General features: G+C 42.0%; 1 protein-coding gene across 1 annotated transcript in view; it reads right to left on the bottom strand.

The window, feature by feature from the left end:
* Window positions 1-20,133, bottom strand: part of TUBG1 (tubulin gamma 1) — a gene marked incomplete in the record, with an annotated part of 407,143 nt that overhangs the window by 107,342 nt on the left and 279,668 nt on the right. Inside the window, 1 exon segment of the mRNA XM_044054706.1 lies at window positions 19,982-20,133. This exon segment is cut by the window's right edge and continues 10 nt beyond it. Within this exon segment, the coding sequence (XP_043910641.1) occupies window positions 19,982-20,133 (152 nt within the window).

Here is a 20,133-nt window from a genome sequence, read left to right as displayed (position 1 = left end):
AAGTAGGTAAAGACAAATCCAGGTCATCAGAAGAGTCAGAAGAAACAGAACCCTGAACAGAAGATTCATAATCAAGCTCAGCCCTAGGCCTCTTGGGGTGGGGGGGGGTTTGACTACCCCCGATTATTAGATCTTCAGCCATTTTTATCATTTGTTTTTCAGGTATAGAGGCCTGAGTATGTGGCCTGGGCGTCGTTTTTTAGACATGGATCGAGATTTAGGCCTTAGTAATGAAGGAGGCATCGATTTAATATGCAAGTCTGTAGACTTGAATACACCCTCAGAAGCCGGTGCCTGCACAGCGGCTCCGGACCCATCCAAGGTAGAGACATCAGCGGGTTCCATAGTTGAAGTATCTCGTGGCATACCGGACTCTGAATGGGTCTCAGTAGAGGCCTGTGAACCAGAAGTAGCGGGTATCAGGGGCTGCGAAAGCGCCTCAGTGAGTATCGGCAAACTGGCGACTAGCTTAGGAGAAGCGTTGTCGGCAGTTTTGGACCTCGGCGGCCTGTCTCTGTCTTTATCTTTACATTTTTTCAGAATCCTGTAGTCGGATGGCTAACTGACATTTCTGGATAATTAAACGGAGAACCGAAATATTTAGAGGCAAAAATATACAGACGATGGATAGTGCGCTGATTAAATAAAGCACAAAACCGACAGCAAGGTACGTCGTGGTCAGGGCCTAGGCAAGGAATACAGTACAAATGAAAATCTTTATGAGGTATTTGCTTTCCACAAGTAATGCAATTATTAACTTTTACTGACATCGGTAAGGAGCAAGAAAACGTTTCTCCAATGGGTACTTAGCTTTAGTTGAAGTCTTCGGTTCTGAAACTCAAAAACGACAATTTCAGGAGTCTGCCGACCGGCACTTGCGAACTGCTTCTGCTTTGGGCACCGCATGGCAAGAAAGACTGATGTAATGGCATCGGCTGCATGTTTTATACCCCTGACGTCATGGAAGAAGGGACAGCAACCGATGCAGGACCCAAGAATTTGTTAATCAGGCCGAATGAGGGCAAACTGCAAGCAGATTACCCAAATGTAATGACTGCAACAGTGAAACATGAAGAACATCCTTGGAATTATGTACGAACATACATACACATATGTCAGAAATTTACGTCAGAAACTTGTAATTATGCTCAACAGCACAATAGACTCTCTGAAATAACTGCACTTTGTAAAATGTCTCTGTAGCACAAGAACACTTTGAAATCACAGTACTTTGCAAAACCACTCTTATCAGTGTAAGAGACTCTTCGAAATTACTGCACTTTGCAAATGAACAGTACACAGCACAAGAAACTTCTTGAAATGACTGTATTCCGACTGCACTTTGCACACAGTAAACTCTGAAATAATTGTACTGTAATAAAGTACACAGTGCAAATACTTTGCACACTCAGATACTTCAAACAACTCTAATTATACTCTGAATAGCTTTAGTCAATGTGAAATAGTAGCTCATATCACAGTCGTTTACTAAAAAATGCAGTTGCTTTGCTTTTCATGCTCATTTTGCCCTTTTATTATACTCATTTATGCTTGCCTGACTTCTATCATGCTAGTTATACTTTTCTTCTGCTCGTTTTACTTTTATTATACTCATTTATGCTCGTCTGACTTCTATCATGCTCGTTATACTTTTCTAATGCTCGTTTTATTATACTTATTTATGCTTGTCTGACTTCTATCATGCTCGTTATACTTTTCTTGTGCTCATTTTACTTTTAACATGCTCGTTATGGAAATCAGAAGTAATTGTGAATGCACTAAGTATTTCGAATTATTTTATCAAATATCGTGGTTTCAAACAATTCTTTTAATCAATAATGTGTTTTGTGCTTTTTGTTGGATTAATAATGCATTTTGTGATTTGCAAATGCTTCGTATCATTTTCTTTACAAAGTAAATAATTTATGCAAGTTTTAATTGCCCACAATTCATTTCTGGCCTTTTTTAATAGTTTCAGCACTGGATCACCCAATCTGCTCAATGTACATCCACAGTTAACTCCGCACCTCATGGCTTGAAGAAGTTTCACTTCTGATCCCATTCTGACACCATGTCGCTCGTCTGATCAGGATAAAACACTCAAACATTTGTGGATTCGATTCAAGCAGCTTTATTACATACAAACATCAGGATTGAGGCTTAGTAATTTAAATGAACTTATAAACAGACTGACTACTGCACTTATACATGTTAACACTGGCTGTTCCCTCAAAATGGCACTATTTATATGCACGTGCCCTCACTCTGAAATGTTTCTTAAAGTCACAACACACACACTGTTCTAAACATACCTGCTAGAAACATGGAGTGCATCTAGTTTTAAGAAAAAATGAGGATTTTGAGATTGTTGAGATCTCTTCAACTGTTAGGAATGGGTAAATCTTGCTCTCTCAGTTAGTGCATTCAGATAGTGTGTCAATATAAATGTGAATCTTGTTGTTCTTTATAACACTGACCATAGGATTTACCCATTTCCTTGGCACTAACTACTTCTTAACATCACCTAGGCTTCAATTCTCTCTGGTTCCTGTTCACCTTTACTTCTGAGTGCTAGAGGCACTTTTTAGAAACTTGTATCATGAACTCCACATTCAAGTTTTATTTGTATGTTACATTCTCTTGGAAAGCTTATTAAACCTCTGAACAAATAAAGTTGTAAACAACTTAATTATTAAGGTTTAACAGTATATTAACAGTCTCTTATTCTATGAACAGCCTAAGCACATGCTGTTTTCACATGGCAAATTTTTTAAAGAATTCCTAGCCTCTCACAAGCTACACAGCCTGACACATTATGAAAACTTACTACTTTTAGTAACATTATTTGAAAAAAAATCACCTGTACTTTTTTTTTTGCAGCAACACGTCAACAATTTCTGAATTAACAGTGATACCCAGTGGCCAGAATGTCAGATGTACAAACGAGTTCCAAAAAGACCCAAAACATTTACTGTAACCTCTAAAAGAATATGTACCCAAAATAAATTCAACATTTACTGTAACCTCTAAAAGAATATGTACCCAAAATAAATTCAACATTTTATCCTTTTTCAGCATATTGCCAAATTTGCCTTGCATTGCTCAGTGCTTCAGATGTATTTCCGTATTTCACACTGCCAACATAACAAATAGACCATGTTTGTACTTCTTTTTAGCAACAGGAAAGTACAGTTTTGTACCTACCATAAATGTAGATGTCCGAACAGGATAGCATCTGCAGTCCTAACAAATGGGTTGTCCTGTCGTCAGGCAGCCCTTCGGTCGGCCGGATTCCAAAGTCTGGGTCTGACCTCGGCTGGTGTCGCACTTCACCCGGCGTCATCTCTGCTGGTCTTGGGTATAAAGGCATCAGCCGGCGCCATTTTCCTCAGTGTTTCTTGCCCCAGATGCCAGTTGCCCTCTTGGAAAACTAAATTTTGGGTAAATGCCAATGTTTCCAAAAAAAAGGTAGGCAAACACAAAAAATAAGCATGTATGTACATATATACAAACAAATACACCATAAGAGATCCCCCAGCTAGCTATTAGGAGGGTAAATACCCTAGGAATACCACAGAGGGAAGGAGGGTGGGTAATCCTGACTGCAGATGCTATCCTGTTCGGACATCTACATTTATGGTAGGTACAAAACTGTACTATGTCCTTCAAGTATGCATCTGCAGTCCTAACAAATGGGTAGAATACCATAGCCAAACTAGGGGAGGAGGAAGAAGAATTATGGTGTAGTTAGGATCCCTTGCAATACAGCAGTGGCAAACCCTGCTCGGGATCTAGAGTATAGAGGTAAGTTATAATGCTTGGCAAATGTATGCACGGAGGTCCAAGTAGCCACCTCAATAATGTCCTTGGTAGCCACTCCTCGTAAGAAAGCTGTGGTAGTGGCTGTAGCCCTTGTAGAGTGAGGTCTTATGTTCTGTGGAATTGGCTTTCCATGGTAGGAGTAACAGAATCTTATGCAATTTCCTATCCACTTGGAGATTGTCTGTTTGGAAATTGCTTTTCCTTCCCTTCCTGTTGCATAGGCTACTAGAAGCTGGTCAGTTTTTCTATTGCCCTTGGCTCTGTCCAGGTAGTAGCGCAACTGTCTATGTACATCCAAGGTATGCAGCAGTCTTTCCCCCCTGTTCTGTGGATTGGGAAAGAAGGTAGGTAGGTGGATTGCCTGGTTTAGAGACACTCTGGATACCACCTTAGGCATAAATGTAGGATTAGTTCTCATGGATACTCTATCTTGATGGAAGATTAGGAAGGGTTGTACTGCCATTAAGGCCTGTAGTTCTGAAACCCTTCTTGCTGAAGTAATTGCCAGTAGGAAAGCAGTTTTCCAGGATAGGTGTTGAAGATCTGCTGTTGCTGCTGGTTCGAATGGAGGAGTGTCAATTTTCTAGCACAAATTTCAAGTCCCATGCTGGTAATGGTGGTTTCCTAGGAGGTTTTACATTCTTGATTCCTCTGAGGAACTGCCTGAGTAGAGGATGTGAGAAGACAGGGGATCAAGCTGTATTCTGCAGAAATAGCTGATGCATGTATCTTGATGGAGGAATAGGACAGGCCTGTATGGAGAAGCTCTGCCAAATACTCCAGGATGTTGGCAATATCTATCTTTGACACATCTTTTCCTCTTTCAGTGCTCCAAATGACAAACCTTTTCCATTTCCCTGCATAGTTCCTTCTTGTAGAAGGTCTGCGGGCCTCCAGGATAATGTCTTTAACCCTTTGGGATAAATCTGGGTTAGTTGCTGTTATGTAATGTTCCAGGCAGTTAGTTGCAGAGTTTTTAGATTTGGATGCATGATGTAGTCGTTCTGAGTTAACATCAAAGGCATCAGGGGTAGTGTCCACGTTCTCCCCCGAGACATGCTCCTCAGCAATGGATACCAGTGTTGTCTTGGCCAATTTGGAGCTATCAGAATTATCCTTGGGCGCTCCTCTTTGATTTTCAGTAGTACCTTGTGCATCAAAGGAAGAGGTGGAAATGCATATGCTGTCAGGCCTTTCCAACTGAAGGATAGAGAGTCCACCTTCCATGCAAGTGGGTGGTATGTCCTTGTGCAGAATTTCTTGAGCTGGTGATTGAGTGGGGATGCGAATAGGTCTATTTGTGGCATTCCCCTTTCTGTGTGATGGCCTTGAAGATGTCCGGGTGTAGCATCCATTCGTGAGCATCCGAGGTAGTTCTGCTTAACATGTCTGCTAGGATGTTTTCTTTTCCCGGTACAAATATTGCCTGTAACTGAATGTTGTAGCTCAGAGCCATATTCCATAGGTCCAGAGTCATTCGGCATAGGGGGCATGAATGAGTGCCTCCCTGTTTGCTGATGTACCACATGACTGTGGTGTTGTCTGTCCTTATCATCAAATGGCCTTCTTTGAGGAATGGTCTGAAATTCTGGATTGCTAGTTTTACTGCCAGCATTTCTTTTTGATTTACGTGCAGGTGCAGTTGATCTGGGGTCCATAATCCTTGTATGCATTTGTCCAGCATGTGGGCCCCCCAACCTAGGTCTGAGGCGTCCGTTGTGATGGTTTGGCTTGCTTGAAAGTTGTGGAAGGGCAAGCCTGGGTTTGACTGGCATGCTTGAGACCACCATAGGAACTCTTGTTTCAGGCATGGGATTAGTGGTATTTCGGTTTCTAAGCTGTGCCTGTGTTGAGACCATAAATTCTTTAGGTACCACTGTAGTTTTCTCATATGCAGTCTGGCATGGGGGACCAGGATTATGCATGATGCCATGAAGCCCAAGACCTGCAGTACTTTCCTTGCTGTTAGTTTGTTCTGCTTTGTTAATGCCAAGAAGTAAAGAGGGAGTTGTTCTTGTTTTCTGCAGTTAGGAATGCCATCTGTTTTACTGTGTCCAATTCTGCACCCAAGAATGTTTTTGTTTGGGATGGTATTAGTCTTGACTTTTTTAAATTGACTGTGTATTCCAGGGCTTGTAGTAAGCAAATGACTCTTTGTAAGTCTTTTGTCAGCTTGCTTTTGTTGTCCGCTTGTATCAGGCAGTCGTCCAGGTATGGATAAATTTGGATTCCCTGTAGCCTGCAATGAGCGATTACTGATGCCAGGCATTTTGTGAATACTCTGGGCGCAGTAGATAAGCCAAAGGGCAATGCTGAGAATTGATAATGCTCTGATCCTGCAAGAAATCTGAGGTATCTTCTGCAATTTGGTCGTATGGGGACGTGCAGGTATGCCTCCTTGAGATCTAGAGTTACTAGCCAACACTCCTTGTCCAGCATGGGAAGAAGTTGCTGTAGGGTCAGCATTTTGAATTTTGGAACAATGATGAATGTGTTTAAAGCGGACAGGTGAGAATAGGTCTCCAACTTTTCTCTTTTCTTGGTACTAGGAAGAGTCTGGAGTAGAATCCTTTGCCCTGTTCTGTTGGTGGTACTCTTTCCACAGCTCTCATCTTTGTTAATTGAGCTATCTGTTTTAGAGCTTCTGTTTTCTGATTTGGAGGTAGGTTTGGCATTCCTCTTTTTACTGGTAAGGTGTGGAAATGAAACCTGTAGCCTTGGTCGATAGTCTGCAAAATCCACTTGTCTTTTGTGATGTAGTGCCAATTTTTTGAAAATAAGGCTAACTTTCCGCCTAAGGGTGCTGCTATTTGTTCCCTGGTAGGCGGTGTCAGAGCCAAGTCACTGCGATTGTCCTGTTGCAGTGGCAGTGGTTGTGTCTGTGCCTCGCTGGTTATTTCCTTGCCACTGGCGTCCTCTGTAGGCACCTCCTCTGGATTGATTTCTGCCTCTGGAACGTCTATTTCTGCCTCTCTGAGATTTAGAGGAGTCTGGAAAGGACCAATTTTTGGAAGGCCAGTTCCTGCTAAACCTTGGGGGCTGAACCTGTAAGAAATCTTTAACTGTTTGTACAGATTTTGCCTTCTCTTCCATTTTCTTCATTACTTGCTGGGCAGGAGAACCAAATAGACTGGCCCTATCCATAGGAGCATCTAACAGCTTTGCTTTAACATGATCCGGCAAGACCTGTTCTTTCAACCATGCATGCCTTCTTATAACTGTGCCAGTCATGGCTGATCTAAATGAAGCCTCCAGTGCATCATAGCCACATTTTAAAGAATGGTTACTAACCTGCTGAATGTTATTCACCATTTCTAAAACATATTTCTTATCTAAGGAGTCATCAGAGGACAGTTTCTTAGTTAACTGATCAAGCATAAACTCTTGGTATTGGATCATATGAAACTGACAGTTCAAAGCTCTAGCTGAGAGAGTAGCAGAGGTGTAAACCTTTTTACCCCATCTCTCTAAGGACCTGGATTCCCTTTCAGAAGGGAGAGGGTTTTTTGCTGAGGTCGAAGCTACTGCCTTAGGCCCTGGGAGATAGTCTCAGGATCTGCAAGTGGGGCCTTGTATAGGTGGTGATGAGTGTCCGGTACCCTGTAAAACCTATCGGGTTTGGCAGGGGCTGGAGGTAAAAAGTATCAGGAGCAGTGCAAACATCATTAAATGCATCATCCACAACAGGCAGAACTGGAGGTATAGCTAAGGGCCTATGTTGCGGTAAGTGTAGAAAGGTCCTAAGCCTTTTTCTTGAATCTGAGAAATCTTGTCCCTGCCATTGGAATTGCTCTCTCATGGCATGTAAGGTTTCCCCAAAGGAAAATTCCTCTGGTGGAGAGGCAGATGGAATAGATTCTTCAGCATCGGAATCTTCATAAGTAGAAATAGGAGCCTCTGGATGGTCTGTAATGTCTGAATCATCAGAACAATCATCTGAGGACACTGGCTCTGGGGGCTCTGCTCTAGGTCTCTTTTCTGGAGGCTGAGAGGCCCTGTCTGGGTGAGATTGGGATCCCCTTATTAAAGAGATGAGATCCTCTGCCAGTGTAAGCATTTGAGAACTGGAACTGGGCCTGTGTGAGGGGGGCTTAACAGGCACTGATTTAGCAGTTTTGGCTGCTTTAGCCCTGGCAAAGGCCTTAATAGACATGGCTGCAGGAGGCCTAGCAGCACCACGTGCTGGGGTAGAGACATCCAAAGGGATGGTGTCCGATAATTCTGGAGGAACCACATTAGTAGGAAAAACTTCAGAGGCCGATTCAATTAGGGTAGCAGGAGCCTTGGTAGTAGTCATGGATTCGGCTGAAGATTAACCCGTTTGCTCGGTTTCGGCCGAAACCGAGACACTCGCGGTTTGCTTAACCGTGGTTTCAGCCGAAACCGCGGACCGCGAGTGTCGGTCTTTTTCTTTGCGTTTTTTAACAATTTGAGAAGTCGGAGGATCCGATGGCATAATGTATGCAAAATCTGAGCCGAAAAACTGTTCAGCAAACTCCGACCGACGCCTAAGCGTTCGTCGGTTGAAGGAAGCACAGGCTAAACAGGCTGCTACGTCGTGGTCTGGGCCTAAACAAGGTAAGCAGTAAGAGTGGAAATCTTTATGAGGTATTTGTTTCCGACAAGTTAAACAGTTATTTACTTTTTCTGACATCGGCTGAGGCAAGAAAGAGTCCACATCGAGGTACTTAGCTTTTAGAAGTCTTGTAGTATTCGGTAGTAGTAATCTCTGGATCTGACCGACCGGCACTTGCGAACAGCTTCTGCTTGGGCCAGCGGCAAGAAAGACTGAGGAAAATGGCGTCAGCTGATGCCTTTATACCCGAAGACCAGCAGAGATGACGTCGGGTGAAGTGCGATACCAGCCGAGGCCAGACCCAGACTTTGGAATCCGGCCGACCGAAGGGCTGCCTGACGACAGGACAACCCATTTGTTAGGACTGCAGATGCATCCTTGAAGGACATCATTGATTTTGTTTGTTTCTTCCATTTACACTTTTTAGAGGAATGCTTTGTTCCAAGCACAAATTCTACATAACTGATCAAAGATAGACATCTGCCAAGCTTATCGTCACATTTACAGCGTGTCAATTACAACAATGTAGCATTTTTTTAGTGGTCATGTTTACTAAGGCAATACCTTATTATTTTATATTTCATGACTTTTATACTACATCCTACCTTTACTTCTCTTTTTTTTTTTTTTTTTTTTTTACAGACTAATGTTGTATCTTACACAAATTGTATTGATCTACTTAAATGTACACCATTAATTTCACTTTCTCTGCAGACATCTACATTTTTGAAAAGACTGGGTCTTTTTTAAATAGATAACGCCTCCATCATTTCTTAATCCACAAATGATTTTTCTCTCTGCAGACATCTACATTTTTGAAAAGACTGGGTGTTTTTTAAATAGAAAACTCCTCCATCATTTCTTAATCCACAAATGATTTTTCTCTCTTATTACAGAATCATGCAGCTCCCCAAATACAGTTTTGGTCACATTTGCATTTATAGTCTGCACAGCACCTTGTGGTCTTGTAAATCATAAATGCCCAAACAATGACAAAAGTCTTCTGTACGGACAGGTACCGAAGTTCTCTCTAAGAGCTGCTATTCTGCATTTCTCCTGGTCAACCTTTTAAGGTATCCACCTCAGCAACACAAAAAAAATGTGACACAAGCTGTAAAGACACTGCAAGTGAGCCACTTGCAATAGGACAGAAATCAAATTTTTAAAGCCAGAGCTTCTAGTTTTCAGTCAGATTTCTACTCAGTATGACATGTTCAGGACATAGTAGCAGAGCCATACTTTTACTCCAAATTATAGTTGGCAGTTCCAAGCACAAACTCTTGATAAGTATATCCCATTAGTTCTGGCCTATACTTTGCTAACTGACACCATTTCAAATTTCAGACTGTCAGCTCAACAAATTAAGGATAAGAGTTGTTAATAAGCTACTTCATGTAGTCCACAGTTGTTTCCTCAGCCTTCATTTGCCTACTGTGTGATGCTGAGCAAGACACTTGGACAGTGCTTCCAAGCTCTATGCTGTATCCCAGTTAACAAATAAAAAAAATGCCAGGAGGCGACTTAATACATAAACAAAGACTAACTGTGGTCTAAACTCCACTAGGTCTACACTACAACTGAACTTCTTGGAACTTCTGATCAGCACACAACATGCTAATCACTGCAGCTATCTCATTAAAAAAGGCAAATACCCCATATCTAACACTCTGGAGAAATCCAAAGGATGCAAAGTGCAGCTAAAGTAAACTTTCACTGTTGCTGAAAAAGCTTCAACTTGCTTATAATTCATATAATTTTCCAAATAATCAAGACCTGTTGGTACATCTCAGGTCTCTCTTCCATTTGCAAAGGAAATAATTCTGAAACTTTATGAAATGTCCTGGTCATATGTAGCTAACCTATGTGTAGACATTTAAACAATGAGCTAATCTCAGCCTTTGACTCAAAATATTGAAGTCAGCAACAGAATGCTTACTTCCAGAATATATCTACTCAAACTTATACAATGAAGGATTATTCTGAATTTAAGAGCCTACACCTTCGAAACACTAAGGTGTAGTAACAGCAATAAGAAACTGCCATCCTTGTTAACTACTTTAGATCACAAGTTACTGCCGGTATGGGCTGGGGAAGTGACAATTTTCAATTACGAAATTCAGATCCAAAGGTAAAATGGGTTCCTAAAGAAAAGTTTCAACAGAAAGGCATCAACAGTATAATCCCACTTTGCCATACAAAGAATATTTAATTCCAACTGAAAGTTAAATACTGCTATATTTGCTTACAGAAACAGACTAAATATGTATTATTAAACAACCATACGAGAATGTACAGGGATGCAGAGACTGGTGAAAAATAAAGTTCCACTGCCAAGTAAAACGGATTCTAGTTTGCCAAATATTTAACATGCATAAGACTTAACTTATGCAAAATGTCACTGGGGACCACTGACATTTTAGAAATTACTAAAATCGGGATTATAATGAGGCATCTTGTCACAGTGAATAAACTCCCACAAAGATGAAACTAATCCTACTTTACACACAGCATTAGCAGAAATAACTAGTGATGGTGAGATTTAAGGAATGTTATAAAAATCACATGGACAACACTTCTCTCGGTTTTTAACAGTACTTTCGAAACTAAAAATGCCATTTAAGTAACTGTTAAACCACCTGGAACTGAGTATATCCTGAGCAAGCAGTTATTTGAGAATACTCAACATAAACAGATATAGTGCTGTCATATCAGCTGATCTGCAGAGAATATTCCTTGCATGCCCTCAGTTGGGTTCATCATTTCCTCCAGTCCTAACCTGAAAAACATCAGCTTTCTAATGCTTGGACACACAAACACCAATTAAAAACACATGACACTGCACTCCAAATATAACAGCACCCATGATAGGCAACTATCAGTTTGTCCCTTAGCCATCAGTAAATGCCCTTCTGTAAATTGAGAAATACAGATTGGCAAGGACACTTAACAAGGAATATAACAGTATCTACCTGCTCGTCTCATAGGAGATTAAGGAGACACCCATAAACAAGGAAATGGAGGCAGACAGTAGACCTGACCCATCAGTGAGGGTCCACTTTGTAGAACAACAAATACTGTAAGAAAGTACAGTTGTGTACACTTACCATAAATGTAGATGTTCGAGTGTATTCACTGTATCAGTCATTACATTAGGGTAATCTGTTGGCAGGTTGCCCTCAGTCAGCCTGATTAACAAAGTCTTAGGTCCTGCATCAGTTGCTGTCCCTTCTCCCATGATGTCAGGTCGTCAGGGGTATAAAACATGCAGCCGACGTCATTACCTCAGTTTTTCTTGCCCCAGATGTCAGGTGCCCCCCGAATGGGGAGCAAATAAAATTTAAAACAAAAAATTATACCTCCAACCAAAAGCAAATACACCAAAAAGGCTTTTAAGCATAGTAACAGAAAGTAAAGGTATAGTCAGAGAAAAACAGGGGGCTGGAGGGAGGGTAACCAGGACTGCAACAGTGAATACACTTGAACATCTACATTTATGGTAAGTGTACACAACTGTACGATGTTCTTCATGTTTCACTGTTGCAGTCATTACATTTGGGCAGATTCCCAAAGCTATGGTTGGGAGGATGGATTTATACAGCATTAGGACCAGCTATAAGGCCCTGCAAGGCAGCAGTGGCAAAGCCAGCTCTGGATTTAGAGAAAATTGTTAAATGATAATGCTTGGTGAAAGTATGAACTGAACTCCAGGTAGCAGCTTCTAGAATATCCCTGGTAGGAACACCTCGGAGAAAGGCTGCAGAAGTAGATGCAGCCCTGGTGGAATGAGATCTGATCCCCTGAGGGGATGGGTTTTCCATGGTGCTTATAGCAGAAATGAATGCAATGGCTTATCCATTCAGAAATGGTTTGTTTTGAAATATCCTTTCGCTCTGCCCCTGCAGCAAATGCTACCAGCAGTTGTTCAGATTTTCTTCAAGTTTTAGTCCTGTCCAAGTAGAATCTAAGTTGTCTGTGCACATCCAATGAATGCAGAATCCGTTCCCCTTTGTTCTATGGACTGGGAAAGAAAGTTGGCAAATGAATGGACTGATTAAGAGCCACACTGGATACCACCTTGTGCATGAAGGATGGATTGGTCCTGAGTGACACCCTGTCCGCGTGAAAGATTATGAAAGGCTCCACTGCCATAAGGGCCTGTAACTCGGATATCCTTCTAGCTGAAGTGATTGCTAGAAGGAAAGCTGTTTTCCAAGAAAGAAATTTTAAAGTCTGCAGTAGCAGCTGGCTCGAAAGGAGGTAGAGTGAGTTTCTCCAATACAAAGTTAAGGTCCCAGGCAGGGGTTGGAGCTCTCCTGGGTGGTCTCAAGTTTTTGGCCCCTCTGAGGTACTGCTTGAGCAGAGGATGAGAGAAGATGGGAGGTTCTGTGTTATAATGAGCTCAAATGGTCGAGGTGTAGATTTTAGTAGAGGAAAAAGACAGACCCTTGTGAAGCATCTGTTAAGTATTGTAAAATCTGAGGTAAATTGGGCGCAGCTGTGCTCATTCCTTGAGAATGGTTCCACGCACAGAATCTTTTCCATTTGTCAGCATAAGATTTCTAGTACTAGGTGTTCTCGCCTCCAAAATGACATCCATCACAGGTTTGCTGAGGGATGCTAAGGGTGAATTTAAGTGACTGGCCAAGCTGCAAGGTTCAATGCTGGGAGCTGAGGGTGCAGAATCTGGTCCTGCTGAGACAGCAAGAAAGGAGTCTGAGAAGGTGCCATGGAGATATTTGTGGCACACTGTGCAGGAGCGGGTACCAGTGTTGGTGTGGCCAGTCTGGAGCAATCAAAATCATTCTTGGTTTGTCCTGTTTGACTTTTAACAGAACTTTGCAGAGTAGAGGCAGAGGGGGAAAGGCGTAGACTGATAGGTTTTTCCAGCTGAAGGCTAGAACATCCACTTTCCAGGCTTTTTTGTGGGGAGTCCTTGTGCAAAATTTCTCCAACTGGTAGTTCCGAGGGGAGGCAAATAGATCTATGTCTGGGCTCCCCCATATGCTTGTCAACATGTTGAAAATCCGTGGTTCCAGTCTTCACTCGTGTGGGTCCATGAGATTCCTGCTTAGTCTGTCTGCCAGTGTATTTAATTTTCCTGGCAGGAATTGAGCTTGTAGGTGCACTTGGTAGCTCAAGGCATGTTCCACAATGCCATGGCTAGTCTGCAGAGGGGGTAGGAATGTGTAACCCCCCTGCTTGTTTATGTACCACATAACCGTAGTGTTGTCCATCTTTACCATTAGTTGTCCTGAAAGAATGTAGTCCTTGAAGGCTGTCAGAGCACTCTGTACAGCTAACATTTCTTTTTGATTGATATGTAGGTGCATTTAATTTGGGTTCCATTTGTCCTGAATGCACTTCCCTGCCAGGTGAGCCCCCCACCCCATGCATAGTCTGATGCATCTGTAGTTAGGGTTTGGGCGGCAGGGGGTAGCGTGAATGGCAGTCCCTTGTTTTGATGGCAGGCCTCTGCCCACCATAGGAACTCCAGGTGTAGACAGGTATGATAGGAATCATTGTTTCCAGGCTGTGACAATGTTGACTCCATAGACTAAGTACCACTGAAGTTTCCTCATATGCAGTCTTGCATATGGAATTAGAAGAATGCAGGAGGCCATGAGCCCCAAGGCTTGCAGTATTTGTCTTGCAGATAAGCAGGGTTTTTGTGGCCACTTGTTTGAAGTAAGTTAACAAATGAATTTGCTTTTTTGGCATGAGGAGAGCCATCTGGGCAGTTGTATTTAAGCTTGCACCCAGGAATGTAATCTGTTGAGAGGGTACCAGTTGTGATTTCTTTTAATTTATGGTGTACCTTAGACAATTTAGAATCCTTTTTACAAACGGCAGACGATTTAGAAGTATGGCCTGGTTTTCTGTCCGAATTAGACAATCGTCCAGGTATGGATATATCTGAATATTTCATTGCCTGCAAAATGCAATTACTGGAGCCAGGCACTTTATGAATATCCTTGGGTGCAGTAGACAAGCCAAAGGGCAGTGCAGAGAACTGATAATGTAAGTAGCCTTTTTTGAAGAGTAGGTATCCTCTGCAAGATTCCCTGATTGGGATAAGCTTCTTTTAAATCTAGAGTTGCCAACCAGGCATCTTTGCCTAGCATAGGAAGTAACTGGTGAAGAGTCAGCATCTTGAATTTTGGAATGTCCAGAAAGGAGTTTAGAGTAGACAGGTCCAGAATTGGATGCCATGATTTGTCTTTTCTGGGTACCAGGAAAAGCCTGGAATAGAAACAGTGTCGTTTTTCCTCTTCTGGTACCGGTTGAATAGCGCCCATGTTTAAGACGGAAAGTACTTGTTTCTGAGCCTCTGCCCACCGATTTGAGGGCAGGTCTGGCCACCCGTTTAGTGTTGGCAACATGTGGAAATGAAATCTGGATCCCTGGAACACTACATTTAAAACTCATTTGTCCTGGGTTATGAGTTTCTATTTTTTTTGCATGAAAAGCAATCTTTCCCCCCAAAGGGGTGGCTAAAAGGCAAGTGCTTAGTAATTTTAAAGGAAAGTCATTGAGACTGTTTACCATAGGGGGGTGTCTTGTAATTTCCAGATTTAGAAGTGGAGGCCTCCCATTGCTTAGGTCTGAGAGTCCCCTGGACTGAAACCTGGTGCTTTTGGTGTGTCTGGATTTGGTTTGAGAGGATCTGGAAGGAGCTGGAAAGGACCAATTCTTAGTAGGCCAGTGCCTACTAAATTTTCGAGGTTGCACTTGTAAAAAAATCTTTTACAGTTTGCATAGATTTAGCTTTATCTTCCATCTTTTTTAAAACTTCTTCAGCCTTATTGTCAAACAGGCGGTCCTGATTTAAATGAGCATCCAACAATTTTGCTTTAACATGATCAGGCAGAGATTGTTCCTTAAGCCAAGCATGCCTTCTAAGCACAGACCCAATAACAGCAGCCCTGCAAGAGGCCTCTAAAGAATCAAAACCACATTGCAAAGTATATTTTCCAACTTGTTCAGCAGAATGCAATAAATCCTGTAAATCTTTATTTTCCACACAGTCAGAAATCAACATCATTTTCTGTTTAAGCATGAAATTGGCAGTTTAAAGCCCTGATAGCCAAGGTTGCAGAAGTATAAACCTTTTTACCCCATCTATCCAGCGCCCTGGAGTCTCTATCAGAAGGGGTAGGATTTTTAGCAGTAGAAGCATTAATGCCCTTAGGCCCTTGAGAAATGGTTTCAAGATCTGCAACAGGATTTTTGAAAAGGAACTTGTAGGACTCAGGAACCCTGTAGTATGTCAGGTTTACAAGGAGCTGGAGGCAGGGAATCAGGGGCCATACTGGATTCCGAAAACAAATCAACAATGTCTAGTACAGGAGGTATATATAGCCAAAGGCTTATGCTGAGGTAAACGAAGAAAATCCCTAAGCCTCTTTTTTAGAATCCGAGAACTCCTGACTTTCCTAGTGGAAATGTTCCCTTAAGGTATGTAAAGTTTAACCAAAAGAGAAATCCTCAGGTGGGGGAAGCAAAGGGAATGGAATCCTCTGCATCAGAATCCTCATAAGTAGGGATGGACAAATCCAGGTCATTAGAAGAGTCAGAAGAAACAGAGTCCTGATCAGAAGATTCATAGTCAAGCTCAGGCCTAGGCCTCTTAGAAGGGGGGGTTGACTACCCCTAATTAGAGCAATTAGATCTTCAGCCATTTTGATCATTTGTTTTTTAGACATAGGGGCCTGAACATGTGGCCTGGGCGTCGTTTTTTTTCGATACTGATTGAGATTTAGGCCTTAGTATTGAAGGTGGAGTTGGTTTGATATGCAAGTCTGTAGGCCTGAATACACCCTCAGAAGCCTGTGCCTGCACAGCAGCTCCGGACCCATCCACGGTAGACATCCGCGGGTTCCATAGTTGAAGTATCTCGCGGCATACCGGACTCCGAATATTTCTCAGTAGAGGCCTGCGAGTCATAAGTAGTGGATATCAGGGGCTGCGAAAGCGCCTCACTGAGTACCGGCGACTGGCTTAGGAGAAGTGTCGTTGACAGTTTTGGACCTCAACGGCCTGTCTATCTTTGCGTTTTTTTTTTAAATTCTGGTAGTTGGATGGCTAACTGACGTCATTTCTGGTTAAACAGAGAACCGAAATATTTAGAGGCAAGAATGTACCGACGACGGATAGTGCGCGGATTAAATAAAGCACAAAACCGACAGCAAGGTATGTCGTGGTCAGGGTCTAGGCAATGAAGGTATGTCGTGGTCAGGGCCTAGGCAAGGAATACAGTACAGATGAAAATCTTTAGGAGGTATTTGCTTTCCACAAGTAATGCAATTATTAACTTTTATTGACATCGGTAAGGAGCAAGAAAGTTTCCCCAATGGGGTATTTAGCTTTAAGTTGAAGACTTCAGTTCTGAAACTCGAAAACGAAAATTTCAGGAGTGGGTCGACCGGCACTTGCGAACTGCTTCTGCTTCAGGCACCGCATGGCAAGAAAGACTGAGGTAATGATGTTGGCTGCATGTTTTATACCCCTGACATCATGGAAGAAGGGACAACAACTGGCGCAGGACCCAAGACTTTGTTAATCAGGCCGACTGAGGGCAACCTGCCAGCAGATTACCCTAATGTCATGACTGCAACAGTGAAACACGAAGAACATCCAACCTATGTAACATACAAGACCCTCCTTGATGTTTCTTGGTTGGGATGAATACCAAAGCAGTGAATCACTGGAAAAGAAAAAGCTAAATGGTTGAAAAAAGTTCAGAAGGTTAAACTCTGCAGTTCTGACTTTCCAAAGGAGGCTCAACTTTGCAGTTCTGACTTTCCAAAGGAGGCTCAACTTCCAGAGTTCTGGACAAGACAGTAATGCGTGGGGAAGCTATTCAATGAAAGCCTCTGGACATGACAAAAATGTCTGCAGCAGACACATTTTAGAAGCAAGCTACCAACTCAAGCTGGTCAGTCCTCTAACTTCAGTGGGGTTTGACCATATCATTAATCAGTGGCAATCTTCTCTGAACATGTGTTTGGAAACTAGAAGCCCTGGAGTGAAGGAGACAACAGAAGTTGACAGTTTTTCTAACCTTATGCACCCATTTTAGATAGCACCTGAAATGATGATTCAGACTACATAAATCTCTCTCTCTCGGGTTTGACAATGTAAAGAAATGATGGAGCTGCAAGCCTGCTAATCACAAAACTTACTGTCTCGCTGATGGGAGTGGTTCTTCAAATGATGACAGGATGTGACTCCTTTAAACAAGAGTCACCAGGAGTTTACCAGCTGTCTCTTGGCCATAATTCTGCCCTCCTCAAGTTTGCTAACTATAGAAATAGATACCACATGCACCTTCACGATGGAATAACTGAGGCACAAATCATACAGGTATCCAAGACATGACTTGGGATCAATTGTAAGCTAAAAGCATGGAGTGGTACAAGGTGTTTCAGCCTCAGTGACATCCAACACTGCAGCAGACAAATTCAGTGGGCTCAGGGAATCTACAACAGAAGCCGGGTTCTAAACCAGACAATTCTTAGGTTCAGATGTCAAGCTTACATCCTATTGGCCTTCAAGAAGGCTAACTGATTTTTGATTTAGCACCAAGTTGATAATTCTGCACTCACTATACACAAACACACACAATATAAATTCAAAATGCAAAATACATAGAACACAAATAGTTCAATATTTCTATTTCAAAAACCCAATACAACAAAAAATGAACAAAATATTTCCTTTCTCAAATCACTAAAACTGAAACTATACATCACTAAATGCAGTCCAAATTTGTCTGAACAGCACTGCCTTTTGTTCTTACCTCTAAATCCATAGATCTATAACCCCTTTTCCCATTTTTTACACATGGGGTTGTGGAGTCACTTCAGTGACAATCTAGAGCCAAAGTTTACACTGCCAGGTGGCTAGCCTAATGCGGCTGCTCTCCCTAATGCATGCCCACATACACCAATGGCCAATTTAGAGTGTCCAATCCACCTACTGCATTGTCTTTGGAATGTGGGAGGAAACTGGAGCACCAGGAGGAGACCCATGCAAACACAAGGAGGACAAGCAGACTCCGTACAGAAGGCATCTGAGCAGAGAATCGAACCAGCGAACCTCCTGCCATGAGACAATACTATCCACTGTGCCACTGGGCCACCCATTCTATCTCTAAATGTTAAATCTCATTCTGCTGCTAGTATGTAGGAAACTGACTGGTTATATATTGTAGGACGCTTCAGTTTATGAGGATATCTTTAATACCTCTGAAATCTCATTAAAACAATATGGCCATTACCATGCTTTAACAAAAAAAAAAAAAAAAACAGGTCAGGAAGCCAAAGGCTACGTTCAGAATTTTCTTCTCTTCTTATGAGGACTGGGAACAATAGAAAGTACACTATTAAAAGGGTTATTCTTCCTTTTGATAACAATTGGTTTCACAATCCTATGTGAACCTCTCTGTGAACTTACCGTTTCGCCATGCCCTACAGGATCCTATCCAATCTTTAATGCCTGTAACTTTATTACAGTATTTTTTATGTGGTAACAAGGTACATAAAGCCATTAAAGCCATGTTCCGTCAATGGACTGGGCATTTTCACTGCCATGAATTAATTTGTCATCAGGGCAAAATAAGCTAAACCTGCTGTACATTCCGCACTGTACATTTCACTTTTTTTTTTTTATCTTAATACCTTTAACTATAATAATAAATCAAGATTAAGGGGGGAAACTCTATGGGCTTCAGAAAAGATTAGTGCAATGGGGAAACCTTATCACAGAAGGTTGCCTCATCAAAATAAGACTGTGGTCTCCCCCAGAAATGTCTGCAACTCCCGATTTACCTTGCTGAGTAAAATTTTATTCTAGGAGGAAAAAGTGAATGTTGTCAAAAGACAGCACTCACCCATTCATTCCTACATACATACTCACAGTGTAGGTAAGTCCACTGAAGCTGTGGGGGTGTGATCGTGTATGTTAGCAGGGGCATGAATGATGCTGACAGCAGTGTGTTTGAAAGAGACAGCACTTTGTCAGCCTTGGTGGTTTCACTAGCAGGGTTAAGTAGGGAATCACAAGTCATGTGCGTGTGCTCGTGCACCCAGTGGTATCTGAAGGTGTGACTGCATGTAGAGGAATGCCTTTGCTCGAAAGAACACCAATGCAGTCAGGTCTGACAGCACAACATTCGATTCAGTGAAATAATGAGCTGCTAAAGAGCTCTTTCTTGTTATGGTTATACAGTATCTTTGGAGTTTCTCTCCATTACACTAACTGACCAACCCATACAATTAACATATGCAGAGAGAACCTCTGTTAACCCCAGGGACTGGTATTAAGGGCTAAGTGACACACAAGTCAAACAACAAGAACTAGTGAACATAAAAATCAAATTATTTTGCACAATTATCTCAACCTCCACACTAAAAACAAACAAAAATGCAATTTGACAAGGTTTTGCCCCCTCTCTTTTGTTCACATACTCAAAGTAGCTTACTAGGAGGACTTCAAGCAATGAAAGGCAAAATACACAATTTTAATTTTGTTTTGTACTGATCCATTAAGAGAAAGGTCATACGAAGTAGCAGCAATGCTTACCGATGAGATATTTGTATGATTGGCCATCATAAGTCCACTAACTCGGTGAGCTGAAGGCAGATAAGGAGATTTCCTGGATAAGGCTACTTGAATACTAGCAGGTCCCCATGGGATGAAGTTGGCCAGCTTCCTTTCTCTTATTCGCTGCAGAC

The sequence above is a fragment of the Protopterus annectens genome, chromosome 13.part0 (genome assembly GCF_019279795.1).
Source record: "Protopterus annectens isolate FY-2018-M chromosome 13.part0, PAN1.0, whole genome shotgun sequence".
Lineage (NCBI taxonomy): Eukaryota > Metazoa > Chordata > Ceratodontiformes > Protopteridae > Protopterus > Protopterus annectens.
The sequence above is the reverse complement of the archived record's forward strand: the minus strand, read 5'-3'. Positions and strand labels throughout refer to the sequence as shown.